The sequence below is a fragment of the Tachypleus tridentatus genome, chromosome 13, assembly GCF_004210375.1.
Source record: "Tachypleus tridentatus isolate NWPU-2018 chromosome 13, ASM421037v1, whole genome shotgun sequence".
NCBI classification, from domain to species: Eukaryota; Metazoa; Arthropoda; class Merostomata; order Xiphosura; family Limulidae; genus Tachypleus; species Tachypleus tridentatus.
The window spans coordinates 243,388,845-243,412,145 of record NC_134837.1 but is presented as its reverse complement, the minus strand read 5'-3'; the positions used below and the strand labels follow the sequence as shown (position 1 = coordinate 243,412,145).

General features: G+C 30.7%; 1 protein-coding gene across 7 annotated transcripts in view; it reads right to left on the bottom strand.

Annotated features, from left to right (window-relative positions):
* The window catches only part of LOC143238907 (interference hedgehog-like), a 115,667-nt gene that overhangs the window by 4,741 nt on the left and 87,625 nt on the right, over window positions 1–23,301 (bottom strand). For 4 of the 7 annotated variants that reach the window (XM_076479553.1, XM_076479551.1, XM_076479552.1 and 1 more), the window contains 14 exons: window positions 21,473–21,808; window positions 20,321–20,464; window positions 19,196–19,342; window positions 17,291–17,464; window positions 14,751–14,861; window positions 11,764–11,919; window positions 10,343–10,492; window positions 9,507–9,605; window positions 7,944–8,147; window positions 7,128–7,300; window positions 4,728–4,947; window positions 3,280–3,498; window positions 2,249–2,394; window positions 1,137–1,230 (listed from right to left, as the gene is read on the bottom strand). In XM_076479553.1, the coding sequence (XP_076335668.1) occupies window positions 1,137–1,230; window positions 2,249–2,394; window positions 3,280–3,498; window positions 4,728–4,947; window positions 7,128–7,300; window positions 7,944–8,147; window positions 9,507–9,605; window positions 10,343–10,492; window positions 11,764–11,919; window positions 14,751–14,861; window positions 17,291–17,464; window positions 19,196–19,342; window positions 20,321–20,464; window positions 21,473–21,808 (2,373 nt within the window). The remainder of the gene's footprint in view (window positions 1–1,136; window positions 1,231–2,248; window positions 2,395–3,279; window positions 3,499–4,727; window positions 4,948–7,127; window positions 7,301–7,943; window positions 8,148–9,506; window positions 9,606–10,342; window positions 10,493–11,763; window positions 11,920–14,750; window positions 14,862–17,290; window positions 17,465–19,195; window positions 19,343–20,320; window positions 20,465–21,472; window positions 21,809–23,301) is intronic. The other 3 variants (XM_076479555.1, XM_076479556.1, XM_076479554.1) reach the window with 1 other exon arrangement.

Sequence of the window (23,301 nt, the reverse complement as noted above, 5' to 3'; positions counted from 1 at the left end):
AATTAATGTAATAATAGCAAAATTCTAAGCAAAATATTACAAAGTTAATGAACTCAACCTTGACAAAGAACAGAAACCAGGAAGACTTAAAATATCAGTATTTCATGAAAGAGAGGTATGAAATAAGGAAAAAGCTGTAATATATAAGGGAAAAAGAGAATTCAATAACATCAAACTATAGTTGATATATGATGAAAATATGATTAATCTAATATTTGTAATAAAAATTTGGAATGGAACAATCTGAAATAAGATGTTAAATTCACATGTATACCTTTAGTGTGTTGTTTTACACTTTTTGGGTGAAAAGCATTCATGCTTCCACTGGTACAGTTATAAATAAACAAAATATCTATATACACACACACACACATTTATTTATAGAGAGCTTTAATCCAGTTAGTGTGAAATTAAGTATGCTTTAACATCAAATATTAAATAAGTGCAATACATTGTACTAGAGAGAAGCTGAAAGAATTAGTAGAGATATTACTTATTTGCTAAAGATAAAAGACTTCAATTTTACATTACGTGAGTGACTACAGTTGATGAAAAAGTATGCTAGTCATAAACAATCATATAACATCTATGATACAGCAATACATTCTCCTTAAACATTTCCTACATTGCAAATAGTGATTTTGTTTTTGTATTTCTGACTTTTGTATGACATATTTCTTATCAAAAGTAATGAGTAGTCAGTGAAATGAAAGAACAGCAAATTTCATTAACAACATCCTACCAATGTATGTCAGGCTGATTCCTGTTTGGATAATTTTCTTGTAGTAATGTTTTAACTATATTATGATTTGGTAGTAAAACAAAATTTGGCATTGAATAGCAATAAAGCCATACCCTCTGTTTGCTTAGAATACTAGTTTACCCTCAATATATTCAAAATTAATATAACACAAAATTAAAATCATGTGACAATGTGTAAAATCACATGCTTTTTAATACTTCACACATAAAACACATATTTTATTCTCCAAATTTAATGTGCTTACTGTTGAATTTCAAATATTTTTATTAACCAAACTGTTTTATATGTGTAACCTCTTACATTTTATATGTACAAAGTTTGAAATGTCAAGTTTTATTTGTATAAAAAAAAAGAAATGTTTCTTTTTACCTACCAAGTAGTGTCTCAACTTCATCTCTACTGTCAGTGCTATTGTTTAAAGTGTTTCTGAGCATGAATTCATTGTTGTTGCTTGGAATTTCATTAAGCTGGAAATTTAATGAAACATTATAAGAAAAACACTACAATACACTATGATAGATATTACTTATCTATCATTTATAAATGCTTTTACTTATAACAGTATTATTTTACAAATAAAATATAGAAAATTTATCATTGTAACTTCATACTTAACTCATAATATATAAAACTTATATTGTTATAGAACTAAATTATTATTGATGAAAAGACATGTTTTTGCATGCTCTATTTGTGGGACAATAAAGACTGTTTTTTTTTTTCATTGACCAACATGAATATATTGATGAGGAATTAACCAGTAAACAGTTTTTGAGTGAGGTTGTAACATAATATACAAAAAACAATTGATATGGCTTAATATCTGTTCAGGATCCATTCATGTAATCTTTATTGTTTATGTGTGCAAAATATTATTAACTGGTTCTGCTCTGTAGCATGCAAAGTATGATGTGAACATCAACAAAAAAAACAGAAGCCTGAAGTCATTATTATCAAAGGTGAATCTCAACAACATCTAAGGACAATCCATTAAGTTAAACAGCAACAAATCTAAATGGTAAATCTTTTAAGGAGATTCTTGATAAAATCTAGAGATGAAAATGGTTAAAATAAGTAAAAAAGGAACACAGAGGCTAAACATATTAAGATGTTTCGAGTTATACGATTAACCTTTCACTATATACTAATCTTGAAGTAGGGAATCAATGGGAAGAAAACCATCCAATATTGATTATTATAGTGGGAAAAAGAGTGTGTGGAATATTTGGATAAACATTTAAAATAAGTTCAAACATGAAAAAATATTAATGTAGAACTGCTTTTTCAATCTATTTAAAAATAAATTATAAAACGTTTGCTATCTAAAGATTTTCATCACCATTATCAAAAGTAAAAGACTGAGAAGATCTTCTGAATGAACAATATTTTTCTTTTGTCAAGACTAAATAAAATTAAGCACCCTCCAAATTCAAATGATACATTCAGCTGATGATTTGTTGATATTTTCTTAACGGTAACACTTACTTCCAAGGATTTTCCAGATTCATCAGTATTGATTTCTGAAAGAGGATTAACACTGACATTAATTCTTTCATGACCTGGGATGTGGCCATTTCCAGTAATCACATGACCATTTGAAGTGGGCTTCCCCTGGCCTTCTATATGGTCCCCTAATAGGAAGTAAAAAGCACAGTTTTTATTAGACATTTTATATTTCATTTCCTTGGCACTAAGTAAAATATAATATTAAGTGATACAATTTTTTTATTTTATAAAACATTTATGGTTTATTAAAATGCAATATATAAAACTTTTCCTTTTTTAGTAGATGTAGTCCTAGTTTGTAAAGGTAATTTTGTAAAAATAAACATACAGTAGTTTTTTTATTGAGATGTGAGAAGTTGTTACAATATTTTTAAGGCTTGCAGTAGTAAAATTGTAATTTTATAAAAGCTCATCACTCTGAACTGATATGTTATAATGCTGCAGGATATTTATAACGTTGTAAAAATTGAGTAAAACTATAATAATGTAGAAAGCAAACTGACCTAAACTGAATGTTGTAATGTCTTTTACTGTGGGCAGGTTCATTTTGATTATTTGGTGAAAAGAATAATGTGAATTACAGTCTGCTTTTTAAATGACAATAAAAGCATTTTATTTATTTAACTACAGAATACATAAAACCTCAATAAAGATTCTACTTACTTGTAAATTTTCTTGAACATGCATCTTGTATCTCTCATACTTTATTGAAAACACAAACTCAAAATTTACAGTACTAAATAAATGAACTAACTCATTAATTCACCACTGTAACATATTCATTAAATGTAAAATAAATGACTTTGCTAATTAATTACTCAATCAACTATTTTCTCTAAGTTTTCATAACTCATGTTTTATAACTTTAAATTGTTTCCTAACATTTCAAGAAAATTCTAATTATTATGTAACATGCTCTTCACGTGATTTCATCAATGCATCTGGCAAAATAACAATACAAACAATTAAATTAAAAACAAAGTACACAATATGAGTGAAAACATACACACCTCTTGCAAGACTCCTCTGTTGCCTCTGCTTGATGATGCACAAAATTAGAAATACAAACAACACCAATAACATAACTCCTAAGACTATTCCCAGGATCAGATAAAGCAACTGATTTCCTTGCAGGCTTCCTTCAATATTGCCATTGTCATTGTAGTTCCCTCTGTTGCCACTTTGGCCTGCTAGGTAACCATTGGTAGTTACATCTAATATAGCTGAGGCTAAATTTTGAAATAAAAATCACATTACAGCTGTGATTATGAATATTAATCACATATGTCAATAGAAAAACTAATTCTAGTTAAGCCTAATTGTCAGCATTACTCAAGTTTTGACAATTGCTTTAAAGACAGAAAAGAGTTATAAACCTTATAAAATGTCATATTGTTCTCACAAAATGAAGAAAATTTCTCCCCTCACAGTTATTTTCTTTATACATGTACTTTTATTAGGATATATACAAGTGTACAGCAAATCTCTAAACACAGACAGTAATACTTCCTGTGATAGGTGTACAGTTAATGACATTGAATTTTTAATACAAAAAAAGTTTTTTCCAAGTTTAACCATTTTCATATTTTTATCATGTATCATAAAAATTAAAATAATGTTAATTTTTTTACTTTGAAACAAAATAATCTAATTTGTACTTTAATGACTTTCAGATATTATTATTATCAACAAGATCCTACAATAAGAAAATAATTAATTAAATCAGACAATCATATTTCCTAAATGTTATGAATATATTTCTAGATTAAAATACCTTTCCTGAATCTTGGTTCATGATAGTTATTTAGTCAAATACCTGACTGTTTCTTTTATATTATTATTTGTTGTTTTGTTTGTTTTAAAGCAAAGGCACTTTGGACTACATGCTGTGTCCACTATGCATAATCAAACTTAGTGTTGAAAATCTGTAGACTTCCAGCAGCCTCACCAGAGGACTATTTCATGAAATCACTACTTTGTTTTTGTTTAGTAATGAAATACTAATCTTTAATTTTCAACTTAACTTTGAAAAAATCTTTGCAAATTTAAATTCATATATTCAAATCTTTAGTTTTGAAATTTTTGCAACTCATACTTTCTGATCTAAAGTGAAAATGGCCAAATTCACCAATCTTTAAAGGGAAAAAATCAAAGTCTGTTTCTTATTAACCATGCATTTATCACCAGTCCATATTTTCTGTTTATAATTAAAAAAAAAATTAACTGGTCATTTGATGAAAAAATATTCTAAAGAATGAAAAGCAAAAAAACTTTTCAAAAATAAAGCTTTTTTTTTTTCAGAACAAAACATTCACCATGATTTGTACATTGATTTCAGAGATATGAACTCTTATCAGTATAAATAAAGTTTTACTAATGGCAAAATATTCCCTATAATTCAACAAATGACCAGCCATCACTGACAAAAACAAAAACTATTATACATAATGAAACTGACGTGAGGTTTTGGCATTAAGAATGTTGGAGAAGTCTGAAGTTCCAGCAGCATTGAAGCACTGCATTTTGATATCATAGGAGGTGTCTGGTAAAAGGTGGGTGATGGTGTGTGAGCGAGTGTTTGAGCCTAAAGCTGTTACTTTGTTGTAGTCTCCAGCACTGTGTGTTGTACGGTAATGAATGAAGTAGCCCTCAATGGGAACAGCATCGATATCCCTGTACTGAAAATAACAACACAGAAGAACAAATAATTTTAACAGGATAACAGTTCAAGGAGAATGAAAAATACGAAGAAAATTCATTGAGAAATGAACACATCACAATAAGTCTGCAGATTTACTAGATGAAGTTTGAGCAATTGTTCATTTTGATGTTTAGTGAGGAAAAAGACAATACAAAGCACTCTGTGAAACAACTGAATTTGTTATATATGATCACACTTCATGTAGAATGACAAACTTTCAACTTGAAAGTAGAACAATATAATCATCTTTCAAAATATATATATGTAAACTTATGTGAAAAGTTAAACAAAAGTAATACATATTACTTCACTTACTAATGAGACAATAAAACCAAATGTCTTCTAACTATGAGCAAAATGATAACTCTTACTTAGGAATTTAATGAAAACCACTTCAGTGACTTAAAACTGTACCCATAACACTTCATAGGAATTGATAGATACATGCATACATATACCAGTTTTTTAAATACTTTTTTTGACTTTTCACATGGTCCTATGATTTATACTTTTCTTGCAGATAATATATTTTGACTGGCATATACAGACATGTGTTATTTATAGGTGCACTCTTGGCAAAAAGGTAACATTACTATTACTACATTACAAAAAAATAACAAAACAACCAGTTTAACAAAATCAAATCCTGGGTCTTCTTGTCCCAAGTGTGTGCGTGCGTTTCTGTGTGCAAAGTTACTAGCAAAATCCTGCAATGAGATAATTCAAATTGCATTTCAGTTTTGTTTTTGTATTGGCAGCTGCATATCACTTTAAATTATATAACTGGACTTGACAGGTGAGCTCAGGCTTCTGAACTTTAGTAAGCTGTGGGCCCTTAAAAACAACAACAGCAGCAGCTACTTTTCATCATTTCTGTTAGCATAAATAACTTTCAGTTGAATTTTCTACCTTATCTAATTGTACTCATTAACACATTTTGCACCTATCTGAACAATAATTAATTTGTGGAAGACAGCCAAATATTAACCACACCTTTGACAAATGAATGAAGTTAACATGCTGGTTTCATTTTAGCTGTGACTGAATCATTCTGAGGGCTATTTCTGAAAAATACTGAACCAGGATAAATCACCTCTGATTTATTATAACTGATGCAAAATAGTGTATGAGTAATTTCTTGTTGGTGCTCCAAGCTGGTTTTTTTGTTACAGCTTTTCTCATGTCAATCTGAAGATCTGTCATGGGTAGCTTTGTTGTGGCCTCACTTTCATGTAGTTTTAATTATCAGTAACAAGAAGTATCAAATAACTAATATGTCATAACCTGTTCTGTTTGGAGCTTTGTATAACACAAGAGCTTCTAATCTTTCATCTTGATCTGAGGCTCTCTTCTGAATAGCTTTGCATGGCTAGGGGTGTGAGCCTAGAATGCATTCCTATTATTATAATGTATTAGACAAGAACTCTTCAGACTGTGTTTGTTTTAGTCATTTAGCTGAGTAAAGGACCAAAGTGGAATACCATAAAACTATCACATGAGGTTCCTTAATTATGGAATCTGCACCTATAAAGATGTTAATTACATACCATTGTAGAATTGTGCACAGGTAACTGAGTTGGTAACTTTTTATTGGTTAATTTTGAATTTCAGTGAATTGTTTTCACTCCTTTTTAGCTTCATATACCTCTTAAGTGGAGTGATTCAACTAATAACCAGGTGCATACTTCATTCCTAAGTGAATCTGTAGGTTTAGAGGTTAGCCTGATTTGATCTGAATTAATTACAGGTTATGTAATGTAATGGTAAAAACTTCTAAGGATGCAAGATTCAATTAAGATATAGCACATAATATGATGTGGGAGTAAGTGCCTATTTAAAACACACTTAAAAAATATAATTTTTTTTTTAAATCATAAACTGGCTACTATTATCAACATCATAGCTTTACCAACCTAATAGGTATTATTGTTAGAGATATACAGTTAACATGCATGAGAAGGAATAAGTTTTTGATCACATTATTTTCATCTCTAACAATCTTCAGCAGCACCTGCAGTGAATGTATAACTATTACAATATCAAATACATGTCTTCATACAAGCAGAAGGAGCATTTTATATTTATATAACATATATTTAAGAGTATTCATTTTGTATCATTTCACTATTTAGTAGGAAAAAATTGAGAAAGACTAACCTGCCACTGTATTGTGATGGCTGATGCACTTTCAGCCTCAGCATGAACTATAATGGGACCAATAACAGGTTTTTTCATTGGAGGGTCTTTCAACAATGTATACGAAGAACTTGGTCCATGTTTATTATCATTATTGGAATAAACTGCTGCTATCCTGAACCTGTATGAGGCACCTGGTTGTGCAATTAATAAATTAAATATTATATTTTATTGCCATTACAGAATACTAATTTACAAATGAAACAAAAAATTGTATTAAACTTAGGAACTTAGATATGATTTTGTACATGTTAAGACAAAAATTATATCTAATTTTATCTCTTGAGACTTATTTCTTTTAAGATCAGTTATATGTATTACACACAAATAGGCTATCTGACCTAGGAAATTATTTGAGTCAGCATTCTTCTTAGAAAGGAAAGCTACAAATGTTTTTTTCACTATGTTAACAACAATTTTTTTTAGATTGAGAATTAATATACAAAATTATGTGTTTGTGTTCATTTACAGTTACATAATAATTAAATAAATGCTGCTGTTTGTAAAAAGACGATTTTTCTTGTTTACAAACTTTTGTGTGTTTATTAATCAGTTAGACAATAGACACCACTGATGGAAAAGTATTTTAGGTCAATAAAATATAAACTGATGTAACTTTAACAGAAATCAGTCAAAGTTCATGGTTTCAAGTTAGGTCCCTAACCAATATTAAAAAAACAAAGAGAACAGTAAAACAATGACAGTGACTTGATTAAGTTAATTAATATAGTCTATCTGAAGCAATAAATACTAGTCTATTTATCTATCAAAACTTACCAGGCTGAAGTTCTGTTATTGCATACGAATGAATGTGAGGTGCTATGTCCTCATCAACTGTCATCCAATGGCCTCCAGATTCCTTGTATTGAACTTTAAAGAAAAGGATAGGAAGTCCATCATTCTTTGGTACATTCCATCGCACCATTACAGAGTCATCTGACAAAGGGGTTAAATTTGGCTTGCTTGGTGGTACCAACATAACTATAGAAATAGAATATTTTCATCAATACCTTAGAAACTCAACAAGTTTGGGAACTAATATTTCATATATACACACACAAACATATAGACAGTAAGAAGTTATATAAATATTCTTGTTATAAAGCAGGTTTTCTTTATTTTTTTTCCCTACTTTTCTCATTAATTAAATAACTATTTAAGTATAACAGAATGTACCAACATATTAGGTAAATATCTTAAGTGTGAATTTCTTCAACTAAGTAATATTTGGTTAAGAAAACAAAAATATTATTTTCATCAATCAAATATTTAACTATCAGCTATTGTTTACAAAACTCTAAGTCTTAGAGTTTTTTAACATTTGAAAGCAAATGCATGTGAAAAATTTATTTCTAGGTTGTAGCATCCATAGCTTGAGCCAATTTGACATCATATGAGGTGAAAACATGAATATACAATAGAGATATGTGCATTGTGAGAGTGGTTGTGGCCCAATTCTTTAAATAAATTTTTTATTCAAAAATCTGTTTGTTGACTGCAAGAAGTCATTTGTATTTAAGTTTAGTTTTACTGTTAGAGCTAAGTATATTTGGTTGTGTGTTACTTTTAAGTTTTCAGTTAATTAGCATACTTATTTCATTTTCGTCTACAATGATTTGACATTCACTACCATTTGGTTAATGGATCAGTCACTTCCAGATTTGCCAATTATTTACTGGTTTCATCCACACTGTCAATATAATGTTTCATTTTATCTCGCAGTTTTATTTATCTTATTTCAACAAGAATTAATTACCTAGTTCTCCCTATGAATATGTTAAAAGCATACAGTTTAAAGATAAACTGAAATACCTAATCCAGTAAATCCACTAGAAAATAAATAACAGCTTACAAAGTTACATATATAAAATCAAATTATTTAAATACCCACAGTAATAATTTATGGCTTAATTTTGAAATTTGCACAAATTTCATTAAGCAATGGAAATACAGAAATCACTTACTTAAATTAACAAATACTTCCAAAATTTAAATTTTTTACATCATACTTTAAATATCATTCACATTATGTATATTTATAAAATTCTGTAGAATTTTTAAAGAATTCTCCATGATGGTCAGAGTTAAAGAAGTTTATTGTGTAGTTTTGTGCTAAAAACAGATTTAAAATTGTCTCTAATTTAATATATTTTACATTTATACCTCTTTGAAATTTACTTTTGATGAATAATTTTTGAAAGATTTTAAGACTGAAATTTTATTAAAGAAGAAATTTCTTAATACATATCCCATTGTAGCCTAATAACCAACTTATTTTTTCAAACAAAAGGAAATATAAAAACTTTTATTATAACTGCACTTCTCATCAAGTATTCATACCTTCTGACAAACTGAATTTTCTTTCTAAGTTTTCAGTATCATCTTCTTCATCATCACTATAATTTGGGAAATGGCCTTCAGTACTGTCAGTATACGAGTCTGTGGAAAGGTAACAAAATGTGTGTTAATTCTTGCTAAATATAAATAAAAAACAACAATTTTAATTCTTTCTGATAGTCACATAAAAAAACTTAATTTTTCACTATTGGCATATTCATTGTTATAACAGAAAAATCAGATTTTTAAGGAGCTTGACTCACAATCTACTAGCTTCTGAACTGGAAAAGAGTAAATAGCCCGAGAGGTGGGTGTAAGTAGGGTTAACTAGCTGTCTTCTCTCTGAAATAACACTTCTAAATTAGGGATAGCTAGTGCAGATAGCTCTTGTAGCTATGCACAAAATTCAACAACAAGGAAACATACTATAGCTTTAGAAAGAGTGAAATAAATATGAATAGATGAAAGAATTTTGAAAATCTGGGTTCAGATTCTGATGAACTGAATAATGGTTTAAGAGGCAGCCACTTTCAAGGCTCATGAATGATAAAACGTGCAATGTGAAATATTTTATAACATCTAATTATGCTACAGTTTGAAGGTCATGGATATATAAAACTTCATTATTTTCATTTTATCTCTTTATTTACTGTTCAAAATAGAAACTTGTATGCTTTTTTCATATACCTCTAATGAATATTGTTTCCCCTGGTTTCAAAACATCGTCACTTTTATGTAAAAGGTTATTTAATTCTTGAATAATACAAAAACAAAATAAATACAGATGACTTTATAAAAGTATAAAACTAATTTTTCTTATATGAAAAAAAGAAACATACCATAAAATGCATCATAGTGTATTGTGGTTCCATTCCCCATTATAACAGTAACAACACAAGAAGCCCACGTTGTGTCCAGTTGATTAGTTGCGAAACACTGGTAAATTCCTGAATTCTTTTGAGATGTCCTCTTGATTATCAATATGTCATCTTAAAAAACAACAACAAATATTTAACTCTTTAAGGTAAACTTCATGGGTATAGAAGCAGATCCATCAAACTGAAATAAAGATTTAATGTTATACATGATGCTAACTTTGTTGTTTCAATTATAAAACAAGCAAACGTGTATTTCACACAATATGTATATAAATGATTTTACCACTGATTGTTATAACTATTTACAAATTTATGCAGTGACGTGTTAAGTTACTAATGTATAAAATATTTATTTTTGACAACATTAAAAGACACTATTGTTTTAAATGTAAATATCAGTAATTGTTTCTATAATTTAAAATTACAATATTATAAAAAGGAGTCTGTAATCTTTTCAGTGTATTAGTATTAACTGTTCTAAACACGAAACAGCTGGTCTGCTACATTACATTGAATAATGAATTTCATATAATAACATTATTCACAAACCTAAGTTAATTAGAATTACTATATGATGAAGTAAAACAGGCTCAGAAACCCATAAATGTTCCAAATGTTATTAGAAAGTTTCTGTACCTTTGAGACAAGAAATCTCCTTCAAGTAATATATAAAAGAAGTTAAACTTCACTCCATGATTTTCTTGGATTTACAATTTTTAACAATTGTGTGTCACCTCCTTATCTTAAAGTATATTAAAGACAGATATCCTAAATTTTTTTTATTTACTTAAATATTTCATAATGCAAAATTTAAGAAAACACAATGTGAATGACCAGGTTTATAGGAACCTTCATTCTATACTGGGTTTACACAAAAACTGTTGATTACTAGGCACTTGCTTTATCATTCTTTTCAACATTCTGAATAAATTAATAATAGATTTGCAGACAGATATTTTTGAATTTTTCTTTTCAGAATATGCCCTTAGATATGTCACAATTATGTTTATTTCATTTTCTGATTTGGGAAGAAATAGCCCAGTTATCTTTAATACTTTGCTACATATGCAATGCATTAAATAAACCTACCAATTAATGTTCAATAATACATTATTTGTATTAGTGCTGTTTACACAAATTAAATAATATTCATAAATATCTTAAAGTGCATAGCTTTTATCAAACTTCAGTAAAGTAACATACTTTTACTATTTGAGTATTCTTTATAAGTGCATGAGTTGATGCTAACCTTTTTAGTTATTACCTTAAATTAAAATAATAGCCTGCAAAGTGTTATTTTGTTCACAGAAACAGACATTCAGGAATGATTATTACAAATGTAATCATTATTTATAGCTACTCCTTAATGTTCAAATACTAACTTTTAAGTATTATCCAAGGACCTTTAACAATTTGTATTCCATTGTGAAACCAATGAATTTCAGGTTTTGGTTGTCCTTTCGTAATGCACTGCAAGGTTAGTGATTTTCCTTCTTCTATTTCTCTATCATCTGAGAACTTTATGATTTGAGGAACCTCTGAAAGGCACACATACAAAAATCAACAACAAACAGTTATTATCATTTTCAATCTTCTGAAAGTTCAATGATAATGGAAGTCAAAAGGTCAAGACAAATACTGCTAACAAAAGGTCAAGACAAATACTGTTAAATTAATATCCTTCTTATCCCTAATTTTTGGAAAATTATATGTATGATACACAAAAACAAAATGAGCAAAAATATCATTAAATAATTATTATAATTATTTCCATTATTTTGAGTATCTTTTTATTTTTAAACACACTATAAAAATCAAAATAATCTAAAAATAATTGCTACCATCACTCATGATTTTATAGAGGTTCCTAATCTGAGTATGATCCACAGAAATTGTGATTATTTAAGATTTTGGTAAAACAAATTCTCAGATTAGAAATAATCCTAAAAAAAGTAAAAGCTTCTTTAAAAAAAAACAGAATTATGAAGCCATGTGACAAAAATTTATAAAGTAACAAATTAAATGAGGGTAGAAAAATTTTGAAACTGGGCAGGTAATTTTCCAGAAAAAGCTCAGTAACTTTGCACGATTGAAAACATGTATCAATGAATAGGTTAACTTGTGAAGTATAGTTTGCTAGTTACATCTAGGCTGTCCACTAAACTAAATCTTAAAATGAATATAAATATACTCAGTGTCAGCCTTTATCATTCAAATATTTATGAAGCCTTCCCTTAAACTCTCTCACATTAACTTTATCCATCACAGGTGCAGGCAAACCATTCCAAAGATCAATAACTGTAAATGATACTTCCATGCCAAAATTTATATGAGTGTCCCCTCTTCTTATTAATCACATCACTATGTATGAAAAACATGATACTATCACTTCCCTTAACATTCTTAAACATCTAAAAAAAGAGAAATACTGTCCTGACGTGGCAACCTTTCCATTCTAGGTAGCCCTCCTCTCAACCCTTTCCAACAATTAGACATTATATCAACTAGTATGGAATCCAAAATTGAGTGCAATATTTCAAATGTGGCCTAACTGATGACATTTATACAATGAAGTTGAGATGGCTTACAAAATAAAAAGTTAAATATAATCAAATTTAGTTTGAAAAAACTTTACACTAAGTAATCATGTTGTTGACCAAAATTTTCTACCTGATGCCCAATGGTAACTAATTAAAAAAAATAAAACAAAAAAGGAAGTATTTAATTAATAAATTTAGCTAGTATAAAAAAAAAGATCATGATGACAAAAAACCCACTCAAAGTGAAAATGTATCTCAGGATGACTGGTATGAGTATTAATACTTTTACCAAAATAAAGCAGAGAACAATGTTTCAATCTTCTTAGGCTATCTTAAGGTTAACAAAGAGTAAGTTTGCAACTGACTTTTGGTGGGTTCATGTCTTAGGGACAAGAGTGTAAACTGGTATGGGATTGTAGGGGGCGTTGCAGTCAGATGTTAGATTATCAGGTTGTTCCTTTATATTGGTTTAATTTTGGTTTGAGTCGTATAAGTAGGGCTTCTGTAATCATGCATTTGTTTATATTTGTTTCCCTACTTAATATCTAGGTGTTTTCTATGGTTATGTTGTGTTTATTTGATTTCCAGTGTTCAAAAACATTTGAAGGTGTTTTTTGTGTTCTTTGAACCTAGTTTCCATTTTTTGCTTGTTTCTTCAATATAGAAGTCATGGCAGTTGTTGTTTTGTATTTTATAAATAATGTTGGTGTTGAATTTGTCAGTATAAATTTTACAGACTATGGACTTTAGTTTTGTTTGTAGTTTTTGAATGCATTTGGTGGTTACTGGAATGTTGTGTTTTGTCATAAGTTTTTTCCAAATGTTGGTTATTTTTTTACCAATGTCTGAAATATAGGTCATGCAGCAGTTTAAGGGTTTGTAGTTTGTTGTTTCTTGGAATTTATTATTGTTTGTTTGTTGTTGGTCTAGATGAGTACCTATAATATTTTTCCATGGTTTTTGGAAGAAATTTGTTGAGGTTGATGAAGTGTTGTTTTATTTGGTTAAATTTCACTGTTACTTTTATTGGGGAAGCATAGTTATGTGGTTGTGTTTATTTGGTTTCTTAATATGTTGAGCTTTTGTTGTGTTTCACGTGCTGAGTCCCAGGGAATGTATACTCCAGTATGGGCGATTTTTCTGTGGATTCCTGTCTTGAATTATGTATCGGTTCTTGTGATCTTGAAGTTAAGAAATGCTGTTTGGTTAGTTTTTTCCTGTTCACAAGTGAATTTAATGTTGGGATGTATAGAGTTCACACAGTTAAAAAAACTAAGTGTGTGTTCTGTAGATGTGAATCCAGCAATTTTGTCATCAACATACTTGCACCAGTATAGTTGTGGGTGAAAGGCTGAATTGATCGCTTGCAGCCCTAACTGCAATGCCTCCTACAATCCCATACTTGTTTACACTGTTATCCCTAAGACATGTGTCCCGTATCTGTTAGTTGCAAACTCTTTCTCTTTGTTAACCTGAAAATGACCTAAGAAGGTCCAAACGTTGTTCTCTGCTATATTTTAGTAAAAGTGTTAATACTCATACCAGCTGTCCTGAGATACAAGATGTTGTTTATTTTTATTTTGACTGATTTTTTTAATTTAATGAGACATCAAATAATCAGTTCCTTGTTATTCAAAGAAAAATACCCATTTAAAAAAAAAAACTTTGTGTTTGATATAAAATGTTCTGACCGAAGCTTTATTTTCCTGATAATTATTAAAATTTAACCTGAGAGAACTTACTTCTAAATATAGTCACTTTCTATAGCATAGAAAAAAGTTTTGTAGAATAGTATAAAAATCATTAATATTTTGCAGGCTGAAACTAACCTTGGACTTCTAAGGTAGTGGATCGAACTGCCTCTGACCCAATGCCATTGGATGCCACACATGTATAGATTCCTTCATCTTCTCTTCTCACAGCTGTCAATAACAAGTTACCTAATAGAAAATTTTGAAATTTTTGAAACAGATAACACCAGCTTCCACTTTAATTTCACTCTTTAATATACTTGAAATAGGCAAAAAAATAAATAATCTTTAAGGTTTCTTCAACAACTGAGATTACAAAAAAGAAAAAAACACAAAAAGCCATTTAACCCATCAAGGTCACTATAAACTATTATTAAAGTAACTAACAATAAACATTAACTCATGTAATAGCATCTTTTTGCATACAAATCTCTCCTCACACACATAAAGTGTGTAATATTATACTAATATCAAAAGGGTATGCGATGTTTTTACATTTTACAGTAAGTGATCTAAAATATCCAACAAAGAATTCTTTACCTTCAGAAAAATTGGCTTATGTGCCAAGATCCTAAAATATCAAAATTTGGTGTTTAGATTTTATCATATTTCAAAATCCTAATTTACTACCACCATTATGATGAAAGCAGTTGTGATTCAGTCTGACTTCTGAGACATGGTCATCAAAAATAAAGAAATTAGTCCTTTGAGATCTCAAACTTTGTACCACATGAATAAAATAAAATAAAAAAATATTTAATTTATACAGTCCATTACCATACATACACAGGTGTAAAAAAAAGACCCCCATCATGAGACAAGGATAACCACTTTTCTATTTAGTTGATACATCACTTAAACCTAATGAGATCCTTCTGCTTTTTAGAACACCCTTTATTTAAATAAAAGATAATAAATATCCCACACAGAACTACTGAGTAACCTCCACCAGTCATGCTTATCCACTATTAAAAAAGTTTTATGCTTACTACAACAACAAATCAATAGTCACGTTTTTTATTTCTATCTTCTGCTTTCAACCAGAATAGACTTGTGAGTGACTCCAACAGTGTTGTTCATTCATTTATTACTATATTCTACTCTCTTTAATGACCAATCTTTAATTATTGTGTTTTACAACTGAAAAACTTCTTTATTTCAAAAGGGTATTTTTATTATACTTAAATCAAACTGGTGTCAATCATGACATTCTAGAATCTTTATTCTCTCATAAAACACTAGCTAGAGAACAAAGGTTTTGTTCTCTGATGAGAACAAATTTAACTTAGATGGTCCACATGGCTGCCAACACTACTGGCCTGATAAGGATATTCCACCAGAGACATTTTCTACGCCACACAGTGGAGGAGGTTCATCATGATCTGGGATGCTTTCTCCTTCCATGGAAAAATGGAGCTTCAGGTTATACAGGGGCGTCAAACAGCAGCTGGCTACATTGACATGTTGGAGAAAGCATCCTTTTGACTGAAGGTTATCGTTTGTGTGGAAATGACTGGATCTTTCAGCAGAACAATGCTGCAACCCACAATGCCCGCAGAACAAAGGACTTTTTCATGGCGAATAACGTGACTCTTTTGGACCATCCAGCGTGTTCCCCCGAATTGAACCCCATTGAAAATGTTTGGGAGTGGATGGCAAGGGAAGTCTATAGAAATGGACATCAATTCCAAACAGTGCATGATCTTTGTGAAGCCATCTTCACCACTTGGAATAACATTCCAGCCAGCCTTCTGCAAACGCTTATATCGACCATGCCAAAGCGAATGTTTGCAGTTATTTGCAATAACGGGCATGCAACTCACTACTGAGACCTCTTGTTGGGCATTTTCTTCTCTGTTTAGGACTTCTTTTTGGTATGGTCTTAAACTTTTGACCAGCTAGTATTTAGGCTAATTTTGTAGTGTTCACATTTTCCCTATTAAATGCAAAAAATGATTTTTATTTTCCCTTTTCTTATTTTCATCTTTCAAGCTCTACTCAAATAAGTGGTTGACTCTAACAACGCAAAATGCATATTTTTTCTTTATGTTCATTGGCCTTAAGATTTTGGCCAACAGTGTATATATTTTTCTCTACAAGTGGGTTTATCTCGTCATCACAGAAAACTACTTTCAAAGTAAATATAATGTACAACATCCAAAATACTAAATGTTCTAATCAAAGGTATTTTGTAAATTGGTGTCACAAGAGCTTTAAGTGCATGCTATTAAATACATACAGGTTTTGATCAATTTTAGAATAACAATTGCAAACATAATATTGATTGAGCAAATATTCTTGTTCAAAGTGCTTTACTTACACTGTGTACTCTCATGAAGTACATAAAAAATCACAGAGGCTAAGATAGTTATTAAACTTTGTGTGTGTATAAAGAGTCATCTTGACACGAAAAAATCCCTTATCACATTTTCAAATGTTGTTCAGACGCTTTAATATAGTTTAATTACATGCTAAATGTAATACATTTGGGTATATTTTACAGCGTAATCAATGAGCTAAAGTTAACTCAAATGTTTTATTTTAAGTATAACTTTTTTTAAACAAATATTAATACTTTTAAAAATATAGAATTCAAATAACTCATACATTTAACATACCTCCTGCTTGTGAATGCTGTCGTTTATGAAGTTGACTACCTTTTTTCAACCATGTTATATTTGGTGGTGGTACACCAGTAGCTACACATTCCAAGGTGACATTGCTTCCCATCACTACACTCACAGTTACATTGGGAGCCACGGTAAAGTTAGGTGGAACAGACAATCTATTGTCTTTATATGATAAAAAAGAATATGTATTATTCTGATTTCCTATGATAAATGGAAAGTTAACATTCTAACATTTCATTATTTCACTAATGACTTCATAACATGGTTATTGTCAAACACTGAATACAGCATGACTAGCATCAGTAGAAAGATGAATCTTGTTAAAATACAGTGAAAATAAAATCTATATATCTGCAATAAACACTGAGAAGAAACATGAATAATGAAGAAATGCAATTACTACATAACAAAATTTAAAAAATATAAAAAAATGTATCAAGATCACTGCAAGGGAAAAATAACTAAACAAACACTTCTTTTTTTGTCAAATAACCTTCAACAGGTCACTTGGATGAAAAGTTAGTCTAACTTTTGGTAGTTAACTGTACTATGATTACTGTGGTATTAATACGGGTATAAGGACACACATGTGGAACTGGACACAACTGTGGAAACTTGAACAAAATGAGTGTAAAATGTTAATAGTAAAGGATTTGCTCCCCTATACCCTGTGAAAATTAAATGCTCCAAAGTACAGTCACGTGTTTATAGTTTACACTATGATTGACTGTCAAACAAACAATTAGTCAGTGCCACACCACCATAATGTCTATAAAATTACAAGCACACATTTTCAGGTAGACCATGAATTATTCTTCCCTTATCACAGTTTTAAAAATATCTTTGTATTTCTGCACTAAACACTGTACAGTGTTGGCTCTTCTACCATTTGAGATTAGTTTTACAACTTTACTGTTGTAAATTACACACTTTAAGTAATTATTAGGTTGTCCAGAAATAAATATCTGAATTCTCATGATGACATTTAGAAGCTGAATATTGAGTAACTTATCATTGTTTGGTTGGTTTAATCCAAGGTTTGTTGCTTACAAGGTGTATTAATTGTCTGCTGTTTCAACACAACTCAGAGTAAGTTTTGCAACCCTCAATGTGGTGTTGACAAGAAGGACGTTCATCTGATTTCCCTCTACAACTTCAAACTTGGACAAAAACCTACTAAAACTACATGGAACATCAATCAGGCATTTGGCCATGGATCTGTCACTGAACATACAGTTCAGCATTGTTTCAAAGGTTTAGACATGGAGATGAAAGTCTTGAAGAGTATGGAGGTTATGGAAGGAAGCTATCCTTAGATATAAACACATTCTGGGAAGCAGTTGAGACAGATCCTTGCACAACAGTACGTGAGCTTGCAGAAAAGCTAGGCACAAGCAAATCAAGCATGCCAACTACCTGAGTGCAATTGGAAAGATGAAAAAGTTGGATAAGTGGGTTCTGCATAAGCTGACTGAAGATCAACAAAATTGGCATTATGAGACCTGTAAAGAATGATGCTCCAAAATTTGAACGAATTGGGAATAGAGGTTCTGTCTCATCCAACTTATTCCCAGACCCTTCCCCTACAGATTTTCATTTTTTTCAAGCACTTTAACAACTTTTTGAACAATAAACACTTTCAAAACCAGGCAGCTGCAGAAAAAGCTTTCAGGGAGTTCACTGACCATAGAAACTCTGATTTATACAGCAGGGGCATAACCAACATCATTACATGTTGGCAAAAGTGTGTTGAAGCAAATGGTGGTTACTGTGATTAAAGCATGTTTTAAACATTGGTTTATACTTTTCCAAATTTTGCAGTTCAAAAACGACATTTATTTCTGTACAACCTTATATCATAATGATTATTCTATGCTATTAAGAGAAACATACTTGTTACAGTAAGTAATACTTTATGCTTGGCTTGTACTTGTTGATCTGTAAGTGGATTATATGCTGAACATCTGTAAATCCCAGTGTCAGATAACTGAGTGTTGAATATCTGTAAGTCACCTGATGGCTGTCGTTGGTATTTACCTGCTGAGTTAAAAAAAGAGCAAATTATAAACTTTACATTTTCATTTCATTAATCACTCTAGTACTCGAAAAGGATGTAAAATGATGTTATGTATGATTGTCATTGTTTGTTTGTTTTGGAATTTTGTGTAAAGCTGCACGAGGGCTATCTGCACTAGCCTTCTCTAACTTAGCAGTGTAAGGCTAGAGGGAAGGTAGCTAGTCATCACCACCCACCGCCAACTCTTGGGCTACTCTTTTACCAAAGAATATTGGGATTGACCGTAACATTAAATGCCACTGTGAATGAAAGAGCGAGAATGTTTGACTGATGGGGATTCGAACCCGACACCCTCAGATTACAAGATGAATGCCTTAGCCACCTGGCCATGCTGGGCCTTATATGGTTGTCAAAGAATTGTCAAGGCTTTTCACTTCTTCATTTTACTTTAAAACATAGAAGAGATATGCATGTTTGGTAAAACACGTAGCTGTTAAAGATTTTGTAGAATTTTTTGTTCCTTGATATTTTTTTCTAAAACTTAAAATGTGACAGTAGTACATATAAGAACTGTGACTATGATAGAGTTAATAATTTTTCTGATTAATTCTAGGATTAACAAAAAATTAAATTTTATTATTGCATGTCAATTTATATTCTAAAATAATGGAAGTAATGCAAAAAATATTTCAATATTGATGCAAGTTAAATGAAAAGAAATTCTATTAGAAATATATAAATATTATGTTGGTCATGAATTATAGAATGTGATAAATGTCTCATTCTAAAGCATAGTGCTTTTTAATGGTACTACTCTTTTTTGGTCTTTAATATTTTCAAACATAATAAATTTTTTTTTTATTTTTACATGTGAATACTTTTCATGTGAAGCTAGTAAAACCATAAATTAAACATTTTACTACTATGATGACTGCTATGAAGTTTGCCTATAGTAATTTTAGGAACAAAATGTTATTTAGTGAATAATTACTTTTTATTACCTGAATAATCAATTTTTGTGCCATTGAAGGTGAATTCTGTGACAACCTGAGGATTTCCATAAGGAGGATTACAGGGGATTATAGCTGTATTTCCAACTACGACAGACAGTTTAACATCATTTGCTGGTGGAAAAGGTTGTAGCTCTGTGAATGACAGAACAAAAATAATAAATTAGAGCATAACACTTGTTCAAACTTTTTAATTTTTCAAATTTTTTATAATTTAGGTCAGAGTTTTTAACTTCTTTAAACATTATAAACACATGGTAACATGGTATTAACTTTTGTTTTACTTATATTTTGTAACCAACTGAGCCTTTCACCACTTATGACTCAATTATACTAGTTTTGAGGCACTCCACTCCTCATCAGTAACCTTAAACAAGAGTAAGTTAAAATTATTATAACTCAATAACAAATGGTGAAATAAAAGATAAAATGGGTTCCATATATATTTTTATTATCTCAAACTGAATGTAGCTCTTAACAACTATAATTTGATAGGCAAAAATGTAAAACAATTTACACACACTTTCAGAAAAACTATTCCACAAGTCTTTATAACTTTTATTGAAAACAATTTTGTTGAAAATATTTTTCTACCTTAAAATTTCTAAAAAAGATAGAATATAAATATTGCAATTATATATATTAAAACAATACAGAAAAACTTGCCTTAATAATAAACTACAAAGGGTTATAAACCAAGTTCTGTTTTAACCCAAGGTTACCGTGTGCATAACTATTAATCCTTTGAAAAATGAAGAGAGTCATAAATAAGAAATTAATTTATTATATACTGCAATTTTTTTGTTGTTGTTATTGAGTAACAGGGCTGTAAAACCTTAGGTGACTGCATCATCAGTAATTCAGAGCAGATTTACCTGGCAGTGCACCTATTCAGGTAGCCATTCCTAATTTAGCAAAGAAATACTAGAGAGAAGGCAGCTAGCCAACATCATCCACTGACAACTCTTGAGCTAATCTTTTACTAGTAAACAGTGGATTAATCACAACAGAATGCTCCCACAGCTGAAAGGGCAAACATGTTTGACTGTGGGGATTCAAACCTACCAATTGCCAGTCCAGGGCCATAACCACCAAGCAATGCTAAGCTATTACAGAGCAAAGATAATGAAAAATAATACATACCTCCCACAATAAGTTTCGCAGGCCTACTGACTAATGCCATCCCTTGGTGATATGCAATACACTGAAACTGGTCACTTTCAGATGGCTGTGAAGAATGCCTATGGTTGTTATGAGAACTATGTTTTTCTTTTCTGAGAAGTCTAACAGTAAGTTTCTGTCGCCTTGTTCTCAGCCTTAAATGATAGGGCTTAGCTTGTTCAACATGTCTTCCGTTCCATAGCCATCTGATATCTGCATTTGGTTGGTTCACTGAACAACGAAAAACTGCTCGCTTGTCGCTGGATTCCATCATGACTGACGATGGTTCTTCATCAAAGCTCAGGGGTAAATTTGCATCTGAAATATAAACATACATTTGTAAATCATCACGACAGCTTAAAGTATAACCACAACTCCCATTTACGAATTTAAACACATTGAAAGTTGCAGGTATTAATGTGTTGCTGAGGTAAAAGATGCACACCAACTAGTCGCGTTGTGCCCACTGCAAGGATAAATCTAAGAATTTTAGCATTATCGGCTTTCAAGCTGAGTTACTAATCTGGTTAAGACAAAAGGGTATTAGAATAGCGAAGCCCTTAAAATAAATTCACAAGTTAAGAATTATCTTTATGATTTAAAAAAGATGACCACGAAGTAATTTACACTAATGGGTATTTTAACACTTGCACATAAACTTAATTTTCCTGAAGTATTTCCTCAAAAATGAAAAAAACAAACAAAAACATTCTCCCAGTAGGGTTAACGGTAAGTTAAAGAATTATAACATGAAATTCTGGGGTTTGTTTCCCCACTATGGAAAGAGCGCATATAACCTATTGTTAGCTTTGCGTTAAAACAAACAAGCACGATAAAACCTTTTTGGAAACAGTAACCATGAAAATTATTGATATTTTATAACTGTACCAGTTACTCATTCATTTTTCTAACAAAAACTGAAGAATTTATTTTATAATGTTTGTTTATAGGTTAAACACAAAGTTACACAATGGGCTGTCTGTGCGTTGTCCACCATGAGTATCGAAACCCGGTTTATAGCGTTGTAAATCCGCACACATACCGCTATGCCACTGGAGGCATGTCCAGGTGGTTAGAGCACTCGACTCCTAATCTTAGGGTCGCGGGTTACAATCCCCGTCATACCAAACATGCTCGCCCTTTCAGCCATTGAGGCGTTATTATGTGACGGTCAATTCCACTATTCGTTGGTAAAAGAGTAGCCCAAGAGTTGGTGGTGGGTGGTGATGACATGCTGCCTTCCCTCTAGTCTTCCACTGCAAAATTAGGGACGGCTAGCGCGGATAGCCCTCGAGTAGGTTTGCGCGAAATTCAAAACAAACGTTATTCAGCAGGGGGTTAGTAGCAACCTAGAAGAAGGCTGTTAAAAATGTTCTTTACTATTAGTGATACTTCACGTCGTTTCTAAAGTAATGACAAACCACCGAAAATCAACTTATTAATGCAATGTTTCCTTATTTTCCAAAATGAAAGAAACTTGCAAGTTATACGTCAAGTTAGCTGAAATACCATATAGTATAAAAGTGTGATACAATACGCTACTTCATAGCGATATTTCCTGAATTCTGTTGCAAACATAAAGTCTGTACAAATTTAGGGACTAATTTTAGTTCGTCTCAGTTACAGATTTTTAATTCTTATTACATTCATGGGTGGCGGAATGAATTTAAAGATAGGGAGAATGAAGCTGAGGTGTAAGTCCTACACGCACATGAAAATACTGACGAATTGTATACACATGCAGCCTTCCCCTTCCCAGCTCCGCTGCCTGTGACAGTTGCAATGTTTTAGTTAGACCGCTGTTAAATGAA